This window comes from Humulus lupulus, chromosome 6 (assembly GCF_963169125.1).
Source record: "Humulus lupulus chromosome 6, drHumLupu1.1, whole genome shotgun sequence".
Classification (NCBI taxonomy): domain Eukaryota; kingdom Viridiplantae; phylum Streptophyta; class Magnoliopsida; order Rosales; family Cannabaceae; genus Humulus; species Humulus lupulus.
In genome coordinates, this window is record NC_084798.1 from 70,951,767 (window position 1) to 70,970,788 (window position 19,022).

A 19,022-nucleotide genomic window follows, 5' to 3' on the forward strand; every position below is an offset into this window, starting at 1 on the left:
CCCCTTAATATCCTATGAGTGTGACCATAGGTTATTAAATTAAGAGAGATTGCAAAAATAAAAATAAATTACATGTGAAACAAAGTAGACCCTTTATTTGAAATTCGAAAACAAACTAAGTACAAAAAATCATGGTTACGGGCGACACTTCCTACACTATTGATAATATGGTCTAAGGTGTTCGCCATTCCATGCTCGTGGTATGAGGCTCCCATCTAATCTCGCAAGTTTGTATACGCCAGGGCGGATGACTGATTCTATCTGGTATGGTCCTTCCCAGTTTGGCCCGAGTACTCCTGCTGCTGAATCTCGGGTTGCTAAGAATACGCGTCTCAATACCAGATCTCCTACTCCGAACTTTCGACTTCGAACCCTTTTATTGAAATATCTTGTTGTTCGTTGCTGGTAAGCAGCATTTCTTAGCTGAGCCTCCTCCCTTTTTTCTTCGATCAAGTCTAGGGTTTCTTCGAGCTGAGTATGATTGGAACTTTGGTCGTAAATCTGAGTTCGAATCGTTGGAATTTCGACCTCAATGGGCAACATTGCCTCGCAGCCGTATGCTAGAGAAAATGGGGTATGTCCAGTTGATGTCCGAGCTGTAGTTCTATATCCCCAAAGGACTTGGGGTAATTCCTCAGGCCATCGTCCCTTTGCTTCTTCCAACTTTTTCTTCAAGGAACTCTTGAGAGTTTTATTAACGGCTTCGACCTGACCGTTCGCCTGAGGGTGAGCCACTGACGAAAAGCTCTTGATTATACCGTTCTTGTTACAAAAGTTGGTAAATAAGTCGCAGTCAAACTGGGTTCCGTTGTCAGACACAATCTTTCTTGGCACTCCATATCGGCATACGATGTTTTTTACCACGAAATCTAGGATCTTCTTTGAAGTTATGGTCGCTAGTGGTTCAGCCTCTGTCCATTTTGTGAAGTAATCAACCGCGACCACAACATACTTTACTCCTCCTTTGCCAGTTGGGAGTGAGCCTATGAGGTCGATGCCCCATACCGCAAAAGGCCATGGGGACATCAACATGGTTAGTTCGGAAGGTGGAGCTCGGGGTATCGTGGCGAATCTCTGGCACTTGTCGCACTTTTTCACGAACTCGAAAGAATCCGTTTTAATGGTTGGCCAGAAATATCCTTGGCGTATAATCTTCTTGGATAGGCTATGCCCCCCGGTATGATCTCCGCAGAACCCTTCATGAACTTCTCTAATAATCTTCTTTGCCTTGGGGGGAGTCACACATCTGAGCAATGGCATGGAATACCCTCTTCTGTATAGCCTTCCATCCAGGATGGTGTAACGAGGAAGTTGATACATTAGTTTCCGAGCCTGACTTCGATCTTTCGGAAGAATTCCATTTTCGAGGTATTCAACGATCGGGCTCATCCAGGTCGGTTCTGTCTCGATCATGCACACATCTTCCTTGTCTGACTCAGTAATGCTGGGTGCTGACAAGTGTTCTACGGGTACAACATTCAGCTCCTCATTTTCAGTGGAAGTGGCGAGCCGAGCTAAGGCATCTGCATTTGAGTTTTGTTCTCGGGGAACCTGTTCGATCGCATAAAACTCGAAAAACTCCAATGCGGATTTTGCCTTCTCCAGATAAGCTGCCATTTTTGTGCCTCGAGCTTGGTATTCTCCCAAGATTTGATTAACTACGAGCTGGGAGTCGCTGTAGCAATGTATAGCTTTGGCCTTGAGTTCCTTTGCTATTCGTAGTCCCGCAAGTAATGCTTCATACTCAGCTTCATTATTAGATGCTTTAAAGCCGAACTTTAAAGCGGAGTGAAATCTGCTCCCTGTAGGAGTGATCAGAATAACTCCTGCCCCCGCTCCATTTTCATTTGACGACCCGTCGACGTAAAGTTTCCACAGCTCGTGGGCCGTGGTTGTTACCTCGTCATCAGCGATGCCGGTGCACTCCACTATGAAATTCGCCAACGCTTGTGCCTTGATGGTCGTCCTCGGATGGTAGGTGATCTCGAATTATCCGAGTTCAACAGCCCACTTTAGGAGTCGACCAGACGCCTCTGGTTTAGACAAGACTTGCCTTAGTGGTTGATCTGTTAATACATGGATAGGATGTTCCTGAAAGTAAGGGCGGAGCTTTCAAGATGAGTGGATCAGACTGAGGGCGAGCTTCTCCATCAGTGGATACCTTGACTCTGCCCCCAGTAATCTTTTACTGATATAGTAGACGGGTTTCTGTATTCTCTCTTCCTCTCGGACGAGCACCGCGCTTATCGCGTGTTCGGTAGTTGAGAGGTACAGGAACAGTACTTCTCCCGTCTCAGGCTTTGATAGGATGGGCGGTTCGGCTAGGTGCTTTTTGAGCTCCTGAAAGGCTAGCTCGCACTCATCTGTCCATTCGAACTTCTTACTTCCTTTCAATAAGTTGAAGAATGGGAGACCGCGGTCTGTTGACTTCGAGATGAACCTGCTCAGAGCTGCCATCCTGCCAGTCAGGCTTTGAACATCTTTATGCTTCCGAGGCGAAGGCATATCGATGAGGGCCTTTATCTTGTTGGGATTAGCCTCGATCCCACGAGAATTGACAATGAAACCCAGAAATTTTCCTGAAGACACCCCAAAAGTGCACTTCTAAGGATTCAACTTAATGTTGTACTTTCTGAGCACGCCAAAGCACTCTTCGAGGTCATCAACATGGTTCTTGTTAAGTTGAGACTTTACAAGCATGTCGTCAACATAAACTTCCATGTTGTTCCCTATTTGCTCTGAGAACATCATGTTTACGAGCCGCTGGTACGTGGCTCCGGCATTCTTGAGTCCGAATGACATGACATTGTAGCAGTAGAGCCCTTTATCTGTAATGAAGCTCGTATGCTCTTGGTCGGGGGCATGCATGGGAATCTGGTTATATCCAGAATAGGCATCCATGAACGACATCTGACCATGCCCCGCCGTGGCATCCACGAGCTGATCAATTCTCGGCAGGGGAAAACAGTCTTTCGGGTATGCCTTGTTGAGGTCCGAGTAGTCAATGCACGTCCTCCATGTCCCATTGGGTTTCGGGACCAACACTGGATTGGCCACCCAATCAGGGTAAAAAGCGTCCCTTATAAAATTATTTGCTTTCAGCTTGTCCACCTCCTCCTTTAGTGCTTTCTTTCTGTCTTCATCCAGCTGCCTTCGCTTTTGCTGCTTCGGGGGAAAGCTTTTGTCTATATTCAATGCGTGGCTCGCTACATTAGGGCTTATTCCCACCATGTCAGAGTGGGACCACGCGAAGACATCCTGGTTTTTCTTCAGAAAGCAAATTAATTGCTATTTTGATTCGTCTTGGAGGTGTTTCCCGACCTTCACCTTTTTTGAGGGATCAGATTCATCGAGCTGAACCTCTTCGAGCTCCTCCAAAGGTTGGAGGTCAACCTTCTCTCCAATCCTTGGATCGATCTCCTCATCAATTTCTAAAACTGTCCCATCTTTATTCTGTATGACAACAAGTGCTTGCGCGCTTGTTTGTTTCTTTCCCCTTAAGGAAATGCTGTAGCACTCCCTTCCTGCCAATTGATCTCCTTTCAATGTTCCGACCCTGCTTGGAGTTGGGAACTTAAGGGCTAGATGCCTTACAGATGAAACTGCCCCCAGCCCGACCAGGGCGGGTCTCCCGAGCAATACATTGTAGGCAGATGGTAACTCTACTACCACGAACTCCATCATCTTGGTCACCGAGACTGGATAGTCTCCCAAGGTCACAGGGAGTTCAATGGACCCCATACAGGCGGTTCCTTCTCCAGAAAAGCCGTACAAAGTGGTTGCACAAGCCTTCAGGTCGCGAAGGGAGAGTCCCATTTTTTCTAGGGCTGCTTTATAAAGAATGTTAACTGAGCTCCCATTGTCTATGAGAACTCGGCGCACTCTTTTGTTGGCAAGCTGTAGGGTGATGACGAGTGGATCATGATGAGGGAACTGGACGTGGGAGGCATCCTCCTCGGTGAAGGTTATAGGCTGAGTCTCAACCCTTTGGCTTTTTGGTGCCCTTGGTTCGGGTTCATATGGAGACCCGTCCCCTGTCTTCAGCTCATTCACATATCGTTTTTGAGCATTTCTGCCCCCTCCTGCGAGATGAGGACCTCCCGAGATGGTTATTACGTCCTCTCCATCTATCGGCGGAGGCCTGTCCTCATCCCGAGATCGGGAGTTATTATTCTGTGCTGCCGGAAGCGCGGCTACTCTCTGGCTAGCAGCAGCCTGTCCAGTATTCTGGTTTTTGACGTACTGCCGGAAATAACCTCTCGAGATCAACCCTTCGATCTCGTCCTTCAGCTGTCGGCACTCATCAGTTGTATGGCCGGTGTCCCTATGAAAATCGACAGTATTTGCTGGAATCCCTCTTGGATTTTTGATTCCTCATAGGGTCCGGACGCCTGAAGGGGACCTGGTTTTCATTAGCCAGGTATATGTTTTCCCGAGACTCGTTGAGCTCGGTGTGCACTTTATATACGGAGAAATACCTTTCTCCTTTTTTCTTCTTTCCTCCATCAACCTCGGGATTATTTCCCTCGCTCTTTTTCCTCTTGGAGGGATTCTCCGAGGTAGGCTGTGTAGCTGCTGGGTCAACCGAGGTTGAGGCGGAGTTAATGTTTATCGTTGTAGTTTCGGTCTGCGAGGTCGCCTTGAGTGTTGACCTTGCCTCCTCTACATTGACAAATCTCTGCGCCCGTCTGTTAAACTCGGTTATCGACCTCACCGGTTTCCCTTGCATGTCATCCCAAAGGGCACTCCCGGGTAAAACACCAGCTCGAATGGCCATCAAATGCCCACTGTCATCCACGTCTCGAGCTCGGGCGACCTCTAGATTAAATCTTGTCAGGTAGTTCTTTAGTGTTTCGCCCGGTTGTTGTCGGACGTTAGTCAAAGTGGATGCTTCGGGTCTGACTCCCATCATAGCTCGGAACTGCTTCTTGAAGTCTCTAGACAATTGATCCCATGAAGTTATAGAATGTCTCTTGTACTTCTCGAACTAACTCTTGGCAGGCCCGGCCAATGATGTCGGAAACAACATACATCTGAGCTCGTAACCCACGTTACTAGCTCTCATGATAGTGTTGAATGTACTCAGATGGCTGCATGGGTCGGTTTTTCCCTTCAAACGCTGGGACGTGAGGAATCCGGAACCCTTGGGGGAACTGAGTGTTAGAAATATTGGGAGCAAATGGCTCGAGCTCCTCATCAGAGTCCTCATATCGACCGTTCCCTCGTTCATTCTTCAAAAGCCTAAAGGCTTTTTCGAGCTGATCGATCCTTTCTTGTACTGGGTCTTTAGGCGGTGTTTGGAATTGATAGTCATTAGTCGCGATCCCAGGCTCGCGTCTCCGTGAGGGATCTCTACGCCCATTCAGATGATTCCTAAGATCCGGGTTTGTCTGATCTCCCTTTCCCCTGCTCTGATTCAGGTGATTGCGCAGGTCGGGATGGCTCTTGTGATTTCCAGTATTTTTACGACCCCGGTCGTGTTTACTGACAGACCTAGTTTCTCCGGACTCATCACTAGTGAAACTCATCGATCGGTCATTTCGTGGTGGATCCTTTCTACGTCGCCTTGTCCCTGCAGTGCGAGATCGGGACGTCTGACTTCTCTCGGATGGCGCGCCTTTCCGCCCCTGGAACGTCTCCCTGTTTTCTTGTCTTTCCCCTGTACGCCCTTGATCCTGATCTCGATCAGGTTGAGCGTTCCTGTGGGGAGGTGAAGGATATCTTATGGGAGACGGAGGAAACCGTATAGGTGACGGTGGTTGCCGTCCTTGCCTCGGCCTGGAGGGTCCAGAATTTGCCCGAGATGGGCCAGTTGCGTTTGGTGCACTACCAGGAACCTGAGTCCGAGCCTCGGCAGGAGCCCGGTTGTTCTCAGTTCCTGCAGGCACTTCCACAGGTGGATTAGGCGGGACCCGAGCTCGGGTACTCCTCTGAGGCCTAGAAGGAGCAGATGGCTCTGTTGGTGCTGGAGGTTGCGCTGGCCTCCTTGTGGTAGCATTTTTTCGTGGACGCCCACGGGGCCTCCGAGGAGGAACGTGCACGTCCCTTGGAGGAGGGACTTGGTCTTCGCGCGGAAGCGGGGGCTGAGCCACCTGCGCCTCCGCGGCTATCCTAGTCAACTCCTTGTTACGTTTGTTGGCATCTGCCAGCAGTTGTTTCAGCTGCTGATTCTCCAATTCTACAATAGGGACATAACGCTTAGGGTTATAATACATGTCCTCATCCCTTGGTTGTGGAGGTGGTCCCCGGGAATCGGAGGACCCACTCCTTTCTTCAGCGTCCGGGTTCTCCATCGGTTGTTTTCCAGGACGCCTTGGGTAATTTTCTTCAGGAGTGTTCTGATTGTTTGCAGCCATGAATCTCTCTGGGATGGATGCTTGAGGCTCTCAATGAAAGCACCAAACTGTTGACGCCGTTTTTCGTCAACAGATAAAAGAAGAGAGCACGTAAACAATTAAAGACAATAGCTAAAACAAACAAACGAATCAGACACACGGTTTTTACGTGGTTCAGCAGTTAAATCTGCCTAGTCCACGAGTCTCTGTTATTAATCTCAAGATTATCTCTGAACAATTCTTTAGCATGAATTCTCCAGAGTTTTCTCTCAAGGATCAGAATTTCGGTCCTCTACAATGGTGCATGACTTCTCTATTTATAGAGAAGGATGCAGAATACTATCCCACATATTTTGGGTAGTTACTCTTTTGTGAATAAAAATAAATGGCTTTAAATGCCAACAATCAGATATAAAAGGAAACGTTCCCCAAAGATCAAGAAACGCATAACTGACTAAATAATATCCCACGATTTTTGGGGATTTACATCAATAAATGAGGATTATATCCCATATCTACAATACTTGTAGATATTCAAGGTAATCATAGCGTATCTCCAAGGCTTCAGCATCTAAGGTTTCACGTCATTGTGCGAGCCACTGACATTTCCCGAGCTGACATTGCTTTCGAGATAGCATATCGAGCTCGAGATCCCTGCTCCGAAGTTGTTCCTGAAGATGAGGGGCTCACAGAGCTATCCTTCGAGATCGAGATCATTTCGAGGTCACCATATTCGAGGTCTGTATCATACTTTGCAGGCTCCGATTTACAATCGTAGAGCATACCCTAACCCTCACGAGACCATTTAATGCGAACTCAGCTTTCGAGGTCATATTTGCTATGGCTCGAAATCTGGGTATAACACCAATTGTAAGATTAAATATTTTTTTTTTTCAAAATTTTCTTTTAGAAAAAATACTTATGAATCTAAATGTAATAAAATATTTTAAAATTCTAAATTAAAATTATGAATTTAAAAGATATATTTAATATAAAAAAAATTAAAGCCAACAAAAAGTTATATATATTATTTAATTAATGGCTAGAACAATTAAAATAAGTAATTTCTCATTCAAAAAAAGTAAATGGAAAAATAAGAAACTAAATATTTTTATGTCTTATTTCATTATTACATATATGTTTGGATAAGCAAAATACGTGACAAAATAAATAATAAAGAAACTAAATAAAATAATAAATTTAAGCACATTAATATTTTTCGGTTATACTTTTGAAAACATAATTGATAGAGTAATTTAAATATTTTAATATAAAATTTTAAAATATGCGATGAGAAATTATTATGGCTCATTTTTTACTTTTTATTTTATTTTTTAATTGTCATGTAAATTTTAAATAAATAAACAATGTCATATACTATATAAAGAATGACATAAACATATTAAAAAATAAACCAAAATATTGTATATAGTTTTAATATATGATAAAAAGTTAAAAAAATAAAATAAAAAATTGTTAAATAAAGAATATGTTAGATACACACTTTGTATATATAAAGATATGGTGAAGTATAGTTTTAAATTAAATATATTTTTTTTTGAAAAAATACCTATGAATTTTAATATATTAAAATATTAAAAAATCTAAATTAAAACTATGAATTTAAAAAATTTATTTGATTAATTATTTAATTTAATTTTTTTTAAAGCCAACAAAAAATTATATGTAAATATATATTACTTGATTAATGTCTACAGTAATTAAAATAAGTAATTTTAAAAAAATTAAAACAAAATAAGAAATATATGTATTTCTATCTTACTTTATTATTGAATATATATTTGGATAAACAAAATATGTTAAATAAAATAAATAAATATTTAATAAAAGAAAATAAATAAATTTAAACAAATAAAGATTTTTCATCTAAGAAATTATTATGTCATATTTATTATTATTTTTTTAATTTATTTTTTAAAGAAACTAATTGTTTTAAAAAAAAAAGTAATTTAACATCACTTGGCCAATTGGCAAAAAATTCACGAGAGAAGCTAAAAAATGATTCTTTCTATACTTATGCTTAATTTAAGTCAAGGACCTCAACATTCTCGTCATCAACACCACTCACATTCATCATCATTTTCATCGTCTTCTATGCTGAAACATAGACTAGTTTTTCTATTGAAAAAATAAATAAATAAAACCCATGGGCATTGATGTATAGATCTTCCATTCATTTTTTCTTTTGTTGATACCCAGAAGATAGTAGTTATTAGGTGGAGCAAGGTGCAAAATAATCACTGTGCTCCGTGTTTTATATCCAATAAAAATCATTTAAAAACATCCCAAAATTATTAGATCAGGGGAAAAAGCGAGTTTCCTCACCTCCTAATTGAAATTAATTAAGAGTGAAAATCAAAATCAAACAAGCCAGGAGAAGATTAAACCAAAGAAAAAGGGTAATTTAGTAATTTAAGATAAGAGAAAGAGAAGAGAGAGACCTGGATTTATATGAGTGAAAGTATCCCACACACTTGGTCCTCTTCCATCTGCTAGCGATGCCCCTTCAGACTGAGGAAAAGAAAATTAAATTAAAAGGGAAATTAGATAGACAATATTAATTATAAATTAAAAGAAGAAATATATAAATGGAACCTGATAAGCAGAAGAACCTGCTCCGAATATGAAATCTTCAGGAAAGCTACTCCGGCTTATGTCGGCTAAAGCCGCCGAGAAGCTTATTACAATTAAGAGCATTACAGTCCTGAGGAGGAGACTACCTAACTTTGCCATCGTCCAAAACTCACTTCTTAATTTCAATATAAATATAATTATGAAAAGTAATAATAGATTTCAAGTTCAACAATAGAATAAAAATATATAGAAAGAGAATAGTTAACGCACTATATTTTAATAGAAAAATTGATTTAATATAGTGTGAAAAGGATTTCTCTCATGACCAATAAACATATTTGGACCACATATACAGGGGATGAGCAAGTGGCAGATATACCTGTTTCTTTTGTCTCTTATCTGGCTGATTTAGAGATAAATATTTTGAGTATGCCTAAGTGGCACTCATGGTGTCCAACATATGTAGCGAAATTAATTAGTGTGTTGAAGTGTACATAATTGTGAAATAAGTAATAAAGTGATAAATATGAGTATCGTCTCCCCAAGAATTATGTTAGCAATAAATTGTAAAATCAACATTTAACAACTTTGAAAAGAAAATAAATAAAGAGATTTGATTAACTAACTTTGAGAAATAAGTAAAAAGAAATAAAAATAGACAACAAAATTAGGTCAAGGAAGCAAACAAGTAATGAATAAAATGATGGTGATAAGTTAGAGTTTCTAAATCCCCCTATAATGCAACTCTTAGCAAAATGCTACACAGAAATGTTATAGCAAAACTGACTTTGTCAACTAGGAATCCAATTAGTTCATGTCTTTTTCCAAAGTTTTTATAAACTGATTCTCCAAATTAATTAACATATTCTTATGCCAATTCTCAATCAAGCACAATTCTTTTTTTGCTTTTTTTAGGTGATTATATTTTCGTATATCATCACAATTCAAACTCTAAAGAGATTAAAACATGCATTATCCAAATCCTATATCCAATGATATCAACTTTTCTATAATTAATACCAAATCATTCACTCACATTTAGTGGCCAAACATAAGCAAGAATAAACAAGATAACCATTTGGATAAATAAAGTCTAGATTTGTAATAGCATTCTTTGCATAATTATCCACATCTACATATTAGGGGTTCATGAGCACTCTAACTAAAATAGCTTAGCTCATGTTCAAAGTAAAAATAAAAACCACCATAATAATCATATCAACCATTAAACCCATGGTAATCAAAATTAATGTTCTAAATACAAGAGAGAAAAGGGGAAAGAAATCAAGCCAAATAATGATGTCCACTTGTAGACTTGATTCATCTTCTTCTTCTTCCTTTGATTCTCCTCCACGAGCTTGGATTCTCTTCCTCTTCTTTTTCTTTTGGTGTTCTTCTATCTACAATGGCAGCTCCCCCCTCAAATGGTGGCTGGGTTCTCTCTCTCTCTCTCTCTCTCTCTATAACGACCCAAATTCACTAATAAGGCTTAAGGGCCCTGATTAGTGTGCCGGGAGGGCATAACTGGATTATATGTGAATTAAATGATTAAAAGCATGTTATATGATTAATTGAATATCCATGATGCATGACTATGTGTATTAGTATGCATGTAGGCCCTGACTAGGTTAGAATGCCATATTTGTAATTTTGGCCCGTTGAGGGCATAACTGTATATATTTGTGATAAATTGTTGAGACCACATTATTATGTTGATATATTTGTAATCTGTGACTCGAGGCGATCCTAGTGAGCGGTTTAGCGAAAAAGTCACGGCGGGGATTTATACCCGGTTCGGGGTGAGCCTGAGGGTATTTCTGGGAATTTAGAGAATATATTGGAGTCTATTTTGATATTGAGGAATATACTTGGTGATTAGTTAGGTGCCGGTAAGTAAGTGGAAAATATTAGAGACATTCGGGGAATTAGCAGGAATTTGGTGTAATGACCAAAATGCCCCTAGGAGGTTTAAAAGCTTAGTTATAAAGGGGAGGGTAAATTGGTCATTTGGCTTATAAGGGATGAGTATTACTAGACTTTATACCTTAGTGGAATGTGTAGAAGGCAGTAGAGGTATGAAGAAAAGAAAAGAAAGAAAAGAAAGAGAAAATAAGGAAGGGAAAAGCAGGGGTTTTCTCTCAACGGTTTAGGCTTCTCATCACCAATTCTTGAGGTTTCTTGGAGCTAAAACTCAGAGAGAGTTTGGGCAGGAGCTTGAGGCTAGGATTCCTGGTTTGGTCATGAGGAATTGGCAGGAGATACTCATCATTTGAGGTAAGGTCTTGAGGTTGTAACTCGGTTTCTAGTTCATAGTGTTGATATGGATTTTGAGCTGAGTTTTGATGGGGAATTATAGGGAGTTGAGGATGAAGCTTTGAGGAGGTGAAGGCTAAGCTAGTGTGGAGGATAACCTAGGTTGAGCTCATCCATCAAAGGTAAGAAACTCTGGTTTAAGTTCTGTGATTTCAATTGATTTCTGTTGAGTTTTGAGCTCTAGGTTCAGCCATGGTGAATTTTGTGTTTTGGGGTGCATGTGACTGAATTTCTTGTGGTTAGGTCATTTGGGGTGAGTTGGAGATGTTAGTAGGCTTGTTTTTATGTTGGGTTGAAGTTTGGAAGAGTTTTAGAAAGGTTTGGCTTGGGAAAATCGAAGGAAGAAAATGTAGGGTTTGCTGTGCTGTGACTAGCGCTGTAGCGCTAGCCTTTGGGCGTTACAACGCTAGGCTTTGTGGTCTGGGGCGTTTTAGGCTCTGTTTGTAGCGCTGTAGCACCCACTTTACGGCGAAGTAGTGCTATCTTGTTCTCAAAAAGGGGTTTTAGGTTATTTCTTAGGGTTTTTGCCCGGGGGCTCGGGGTTTGATTCCACCACCCCGTTTGGTGGAATTTGGGCTTCCCGAGGGCTCGGGATTGGTCCCGAGGCTAGGTTTTGGATTCGAGGTTTGGTGATGATTTTGATCTATGGCTGTGACTAGGTGTACGCTAGGGCTCGGACGAGATCGTGCTTGAGGATCAAATTGAACAAAGCTAGCGAAATCTAAAGGTAAGAAAACTGCGTTCGATTATGTGTTTGTGATGGGACTAAGAGCTCCCTATATCTGTATGATGTCATAGATGGTATTATGCGATGAGACATGTGATAAATGTCCTAAGGGTGCCGTAAATAATACTTGCGCACAGGGCGCGGCTCGGCCACTTGTAGCTGAGGACAGCTTAATATTCACTGAGCTCGGTTTAAGCGGGTCGGAGTCAGTGGGATAAATAGAGGGTGCGACCTAAGGGCGTTAACCCTGGTTATCATATGTGAAATGATTATTGATATGAAATGATGTACTTGGTATGCTGAATACTTGAGTAACATTAATAATTGGACTTGTTTATCGAGATTTTCGGAAACCACACTAATAGATATTAGCTAAGAATAAAGATATAGAATGTAGGAGATTAATATAGGATTTTTACGTGGTTGGGGCGTTAATAAGCCTTAGTCCACGAGTCAGTTGTATTAGAGCTTGGAAAGTCTTTTATAATGGAGTTTTTCTCTATATTTTGACAGAGTAACTGTATATCAGTCGAAAAGAGATCCTTTTTCCAGTGTTCTATAGCCTGTATTTATAGACTCATGGGAACACTGGGTCTGGGCCGGGTATAACTCGGGCCCATCAGAGATATGGATACTCTTGGCTTCTCTGGTGGAAGCCCAATATAAAAGATAAAACATACATAAATTCAAGACTAATTAAGGCCCAATAAGGTGGCCCAAGAGCTATACTTCGCCCGACAAAACGGTGCTTTTGGTTTGGGCACTTCGAGTTACGAGGTAGATTCAGGGGACAAGATCAGTCAGAGTACTTGGCAGTGCAGACCTGAAACAGCGCCGTGCAATCCCGAGGTGGCCTTTTCCGCAGGTGAAAAGTAAGGACAACCCCCACGTGAAATGGGGCGGCTTCAGGATCCCAGACGCTTTTCCCTACCAACCAGGGACGACCTAATCCAGGTTCGTTTACCGCAGGCCCGAATCGTTTAATACTTCGACGTGATCCTGAGCTCTGTACGTCTCCCGAACAACTATCTTGGTATGCCGCCCCGGACACCGTCCGGGCCCAGGATCGCACTAGGGCCATGCCCCATGGACATTCCTATATCCAGCGGGCTTGGGCCGGGCCCACACTTGAACGCTCAGTCCATGGGCCCCGACCGCCGTCCCGGGCCTACGTCAAGAAATAGGGATAACATTTACCCCCCAAGCCTTCGCCTGGAGCCTCCAGGTGGAGACTTGCCTTGTTCCCGGACGACCCACGGTCGCCTTCCCAGTTCCTGCTTGGAGTCGTGGGTTCGTGACAGAGGGCAATGACGTTGGCTGTAAGCTGGGCCCAGTCCATTTACCGGTGTCCGGGTACGTTTACCTTTGTCCCATTTCGTGATAGGGGTACACGTGTCACCAGGCGAGTGCTGTTTGGATGGGTCTCGACCATGAAGGGTCGCCTAGCCATCCCAAGGGTCACTAGGCCTAGGCTAGGGTGTCAGCACAGATCACGAAGCGTCCCATCCGCACGGGAGTCCATCATTATGACTTTTGGGTTGAGGTGGACCATAGGATGGGGTGACCTTTGGCATCTACCCCTCCTGGGCCGTTAGATCTGAGATGGCGAGGATCCAGCCTGAGAGGGCTCATAAATCCTCCTGCACGATTCTGGACCGTCCGATGGGGAGACACCTGTCCGTTGGATTAGGGGCCATGATTTGGGCCTTTATAAATACCCCGCAGATGCTCATTTGCCATTTTTACACTCTCGAGCCATCTTAAGAATTGATCAGCTTTGCCTAAGCTTTGCATGTCCGATATCACCGACGACATCCACCACCGTCTGTTACTTCTACGCCGTCGCCTATTTCCAATGCCCCCAGCGTCTGTCTATCTGCCTGAGAGCACGCCCTGGAAGTGTCCTATCGACGAGCTACTGAACCGGCTTCACCACTTCAAAAACGAAGTTTTGCCGTTCTTATCGTCGGACAACCACCATCTTCTACGGCCATCAACTCCCAATAAGTCCTTCTGACCCTCTTGATGAATATACGACCTTGGGCAGTTATTTTAATTTGCTTGTTTAGGCCGCTAGAATGTGAGTATATTTAGGAGTTGTTAGGAAGGCTGCCTGGTTCGGGCTGCTCCGTATCTGGATGCTTCCTGGACATATGGCGGAGCCTTAGTAGCTTTTCTTCCTTTCCCGATTGGGGTCTCGTGGTTCCTTGGTGATCCCAGACCCGATCTGCAGGGGCTCCAAGCAGTCCTTAGGAGATCCTTCGTACCTTAACCGACTTCCTTGGGTTTAGGTACTGACTGCTTGGCTTTCTTTCTTTGTTCCCAGATCATCAAGTATGGCCACGGGCGTCACTCTCCATTTCGAGGAAGAAGTCAACAGGGCCCCGATCGTCATCTCTGAGTCCTAAACACCCAAGGGCAATAGGTGGGAAATGGACGTGGCGCCCAACCTGTTCCGGAACTACCAGATGATGTACCTCCTGGAGAAGCATTTGGGCATAGAATCCACCCCCAGACTCTTCGACAACCGCATGGCCATGATTGAGGAGCGGGCGCACACGTCCGTAGAGGGATTCGGGGCCTGGAGTGCCGGCCACATCAGTGCGGGAGCCACGCTCCCGCTCCATGACTACTTCGTGCGATTCTTGATGTATGTGGGGATCGCGCCGTTCCAAATCATGCCGCAAGTGTACCAGCTACTTGCTGGATGGCAGGTGTTCTGCATCGCGAAGGAGGTCGCGGAGCTGACCCTTGCAGAAGTCTTATACTTCTACAAGTTGGAGCCGCAGGTCAACGTGAAGGACAAGACCTTGGACGGCTTCTACAGACTAAAGTCGCGAAGTAGCTACCCCGCCCCCACTAGCTCCTAGAAGCATCCCCCGGACGTCCGTCATTACTGGTTTATGACATCCGGGTTCCTCGTGGAGAAGAACCCTACATTGCTGTTGGATTTCCAGCGAGTGGGTAAGTGCTTCCCCGATTTTTTTTTTGGTTCTCTTTTTCTCTGTTTCTCATCATGCTGCTTTGGGTGGCAGGACCTTTCGCTCAAACTCCCGTCACCCAGTTCATCATGGAATGGAGGAAGTTCTACTCCAGGTTGAGCGCGGAGGACCTGGACGTAGGCGGCTACGTCAACACAGACAACCTTCGATTGGTCGGGATGCTCACGACCACCCAAACCATCATCATCTTGAACCTTCTGGGCATCGCCTGCGAGAAGAACGTCGTCATCTGGGAGCAATTGGCCTTGGATCACATTGCAGAAGTGGAGAAAGCGTGGCGAGCTGACGCGGCCCAGCGCAAGAAGGACCAGGGCCGGACGAAGGCGGCCACTTCGGAGGAGCTCTTTGAGGATGCCCTACCGAACACTGGGGCTCCCGGGACTAGCGTATCGGGGCGAGGTAACTCCCCTTTAATCTTGACTTACGCTCCCCAAGTCGGGGACTTAGCTAGGGATAGGCTAGTACCCCAAGGCCCCGCGTTTAGGGCTGATGGGGAGACGAGACCTTCGACTCCCGTCCCCGTAGGTTCGGAGGTCCTCATGTTCTTATCTGGGTTCCTTCAGTACGGGAATTTCCTGAACCTGGATGACATGGGGGATCGATTCCATTCCTTTGCTTTAGAGGAGTTGAGTCGCGCCCGGGGCATAGATGAGGGTTCGTCCCGGGTCATTATTAGTTATGATTATTTCCCCCCCTTTTTTTTGTTTGTTTTGCCATATTAACTCCCTTTTCTGTGCTTTTATAGGAGACTCCGGTATGTCTACTCCTGCCAGCGAAATGAGGCGACTCCTCAAGGATAGGGCGGCTAGGAAAGCTGCCAGGAAAGCAAGCGAGGCGACAGGCCCAGAACCCAGCCCCAACAAAGAAGTACCCGGGACAGAACTTCTTCCCGGTGGGGGAGCCCTTGCCGCAATCCCCATTCAAGCCGTAGAGCCAGCTGTAGTCTCCGGCCCCGCCCAAAACCCTGTGATAGACTTGGAGGCAGGTGCACCGGCTAGCCAAAGTTCCGGAAAAAGGGGCCTGGAAGCCGGAGCTAAGGAGGCCGACACCGGGAAGAGGCCCCGAACTAGGCGGGCTTGCTCGGCCGAGGAGTCGCACGGCGAGAGTCGACTCGCCACAAAAGAGGTCCTCGCCCTGCCTGTTCTCCCCATACGACCGACTCTTCTCGAGGAGGGGGAGTCCACTACGCGGGATGAGCAGTCCCGGCTGATCAATCGGACCTAGGAACACGGTCGAAGTTGGAGGGACGACACGTACAGGGCCCTGACGATCTGTCGTCAGGTAGAATTCGCAGAGAGTCTGGCAGCGTTCCTCAGCCGATCGTGGATCGGCTAGTCGCCGAGACGGGCTTCCGTCCTAAGCTCGGGCAGGACACAGCCCCCCTGGCGGCTGACCTGTTGGACCAGGTGGGGAACACCATGTCCAATCTCCAACTCAAACGGTACGCCACGATTGCCGACCCAGACGTGATATTCATTTCCCAGGCGCTTCGCCACCAGGCCACTACGGTAAGTTCTACTCATCTCTTTCTTTCCCCTTCTTGTTAATAAGGATTTTCCCTAACTTTTCCTTGCTCCAGGTTGATCTGATGTCCCATCGGAGTGCCGACCTGGTGGACGAGTTGGCCGTGAAGATGGAGACGGCCAAGCTGGAGCTGGAGGTGGCCGTCAATCAGAGGGAGGCCGCCAAGGGGGCCCTTGGCCAGGAGATGGCCCGTGCCCAGGCGGAGCGTGAGGAGTTCGACCGTGCTAAGGTCGGACTGGAAGAGGCTTTGTCCCGGAAGACAAAGGAGGCCGATGAGCGGGCAACACTCTTGGAGGCGGTCGCGGCTCAGTCTGTCCTGGACAAGGAGGAGATCCAGACCCTGAAGGCCCGGGTCTGCGAACTCGGCGATTCTCTTCTCGAGGAGAAGGCAGCGCACGAAGCATCCTGCCGCGAGAAGGAGGAGGCCAAGGGCATGCTGGAGGTCACCTTCGAGGAGGCCATTTACATGGTCTGGTGCAAGGACAAGAGTATGAACCTCCTTGTCTTCCCCGATCCGAAGTCAAAGCGGGCCGAGTTCGAGGCCAAGGAGAAGGAGGACGTGGAGCTCCGGGTGGATGAAGTCTAGGCCCGAATCCTGGCCTTGTCCTTTTTTTGTTGTTGTTGTTGTAATTTTGACCTGTTCGGACGCGTCCGCGTTCAAAACACTGTTATTTTCTCCGGTTTTTATATAAGTATTTCTTTTCGTTATTCCGAGTAGAAATTTCATTTTATTGCCGCTCCTAATTGATTCTGAGGGTTTGATCCCGGTTCCAACGGCCCAGACTAGACCTACTGACTAACTTGCCGAGTTTTCAAACCTGACCGCTAAGTTTTTAATCCTGGCTCCAAAGGCCAGGGCCAACGGGGCTAAGTTTATTTTGGAACCTTGTTCTCCCTTTATCAGCTATAAGCCATGGCTTTGCTATGGGGCATACCGGATGCTTCTCTCTCCTAAACATCACTCGTCTGGAGCGGGACGAGCCTTGGGCTCGGTCCTTTCTAATTTATATTTACTGGACATTGTTAGTCCGGGGCGGGACCAGTCTTGGACTTGGTCCTCTTTAATCTGTACCCCCGGACGTCGCTCGTCTGGGGTGGGACTGGCCTCGGGCTCAGTCCTCTTTAATTTATGCCCCCGGACATCGTTCGTTCAGGGTGGACCGGCCTTGGGCTCGGTCCTGTCACTTATATCCCCCAGACATTGTTAGTCCGGGACAGGACCAGCCTTGGGCTTGGTCCTCTTTAATTTTTACCCCCGGACGTCGCTCGTCTGGGGTGGGACCGGCCTCGGGCTTGGTCCTCTTTAATTTATGCCCCCGGACATCGTTCGTCCGGGGTGGATCGGCCTTGGGCACGGTCCTGTCACTTGTATCCCCCAGACATCGTTAGTTTAGGGTGGGACCAGACTTGGGCTTGGTCCTCTTTAATTTGTACCCCCAGACGTCGCTCGTCCGGGGTGGGACCAGCCTCGGGCTCGATCCTCTTTAATTTATGCCCCCGGACATCGTTCGTCCGGGGTGGACCGGCCTTGGGCACGGTCCTGTCACTTATATCCCCCGGACATTGTTAGTCCGGGGTGGGACCAGCCTTGGGCTTGGTCCACTTTAATTTGTACCCCCGGACGTCGGTCGTCCGGGGTGGGACCGGCCTTGGGTTCGGTCCTCTTTAATTTATACCCCCGGACGTCGGTCGTCCAGGGTGGGACCGGCCTTGGGCTCGGTCCTCTTTAATTTATGCCCCCGGACATCGTTCGTCCGGGGTGGACTGGCCTTGGGCTCGGTCCTCTGTAACTTATATCCCCCGAACATCGTTAGTCCGGGGCGGGATTGGTCCTCTTTAATTTGAACCCCCGGACGTCTCTTGTTCGGGGTGAGATCGGCCTTGGGCTCGGTCCTCTTTAATTTATGCCCCCGGACATCGTTCGTCCGGGGTGGACCAGCCTTGGGCTCGGTCCTCTGTAACTTATATCCCCCGGACATCGTTAGTCCGGGGCGGGACCAACCTTGGGCTTGGTCCTCTTTAATTTGAACCCCCGGACGTCGCTCGTCCGGGGTGGGACCAGCCCTGGGCTCGGTCCTCTATAATTTATGCCCCTGGACATCGTTCGTCCGGGGTGGACCGGCCTTGGGCTCGGTCCTCTGTAACTTATATCCCCCGGACATCGTTAGTCCGGGGCGGGACCAGCCTTGGGCTTGGTCCTCTTTAATTTGAACCCCTGGACGTCGCTCGTCCGGGGTGGGACCGGCCTTGGGCTCGGTCCTCTTTAATTTATGCCCCCGGACATCGTTCATCCGGGGTGGACCGGCCTTGGGCTCGGTCCTCTGTAACTTATATCCCTCGGACATCGTTATCCCAGGGTGGGACCAGCCTTGGGCTTGGTCCTCTTTAATTTGTACCCCCGGACGTTGCTCTTCCGGGGTGGGACCGGCCTTGGGTTCGGTCCTCTTTAATTTATACCCCCGGACGTCACTCGTTTGGGGTGGGACCGGCCTTGGGCTCGGTCCTCTTTAATTTATGCCCCCGGAC

General features: G+C 46.1%; 2 protein-coding genes across 8 annotated transcripts in view; one reads left to right on the forward strand and one right to left on the reverse strand.

Annotated features, from left to right (window-relative positions):
• The window catches only part of LOC133782263 (beta-glucosidase 17-like), a 78,297-nt gene extending 69,057 nt beyond the window's left edge, over window positions 1-9,240 (reverse strand). For 2 of the 7 annotated variants that reach the window (XM_062221504.1, XM_062221503.1), the window contains exons 1-2: window positions 8,952-9,240; window positions 8,798-8,867 (exon numbers count right to left, since the gene is read on the reverse strand). In XM_062221504.1, the coding sequence (XP_062077488.1) occupies window positions 8,798-8,867; window positions 8,952-9,089 (208 nt within the window). In that variant the 5' untranslated portion in view covers window positions 9,090-9,240. The remainder of the gene's footprint in view (window positions 1-8,797; window positions 8,868-8,951) is intronic. The other 5 variants (XM_062221509.1, XM_062221507.1, XM_062221506.1 and 2 more) reach the window with 4 other exon arrangements.
• A 5,408-nt stretch (window positions 9,241-14,648) lies between these two features.
• Window positions 14,649-17,244, forward strand: LOC133785196 (uncharacterized). Its single transcript, XM_062224450.1, has 5 exons — window positions 14,649-14,811; window positions 15,006-15,371; window positions 15,718-16,097; window positions 16,552-16,938; window positions 17,215-17,244. Exons 1-5 carry the CDS (start codon window positions 14,649-14,651, stop codon window positions 17,242-17,244), a joined length of 1,326 nt encoding a protein of 441 aa, XP_062080434.1.
• Window positions 17,245-19,022: the final 1,778 nt, after the last annotated feature.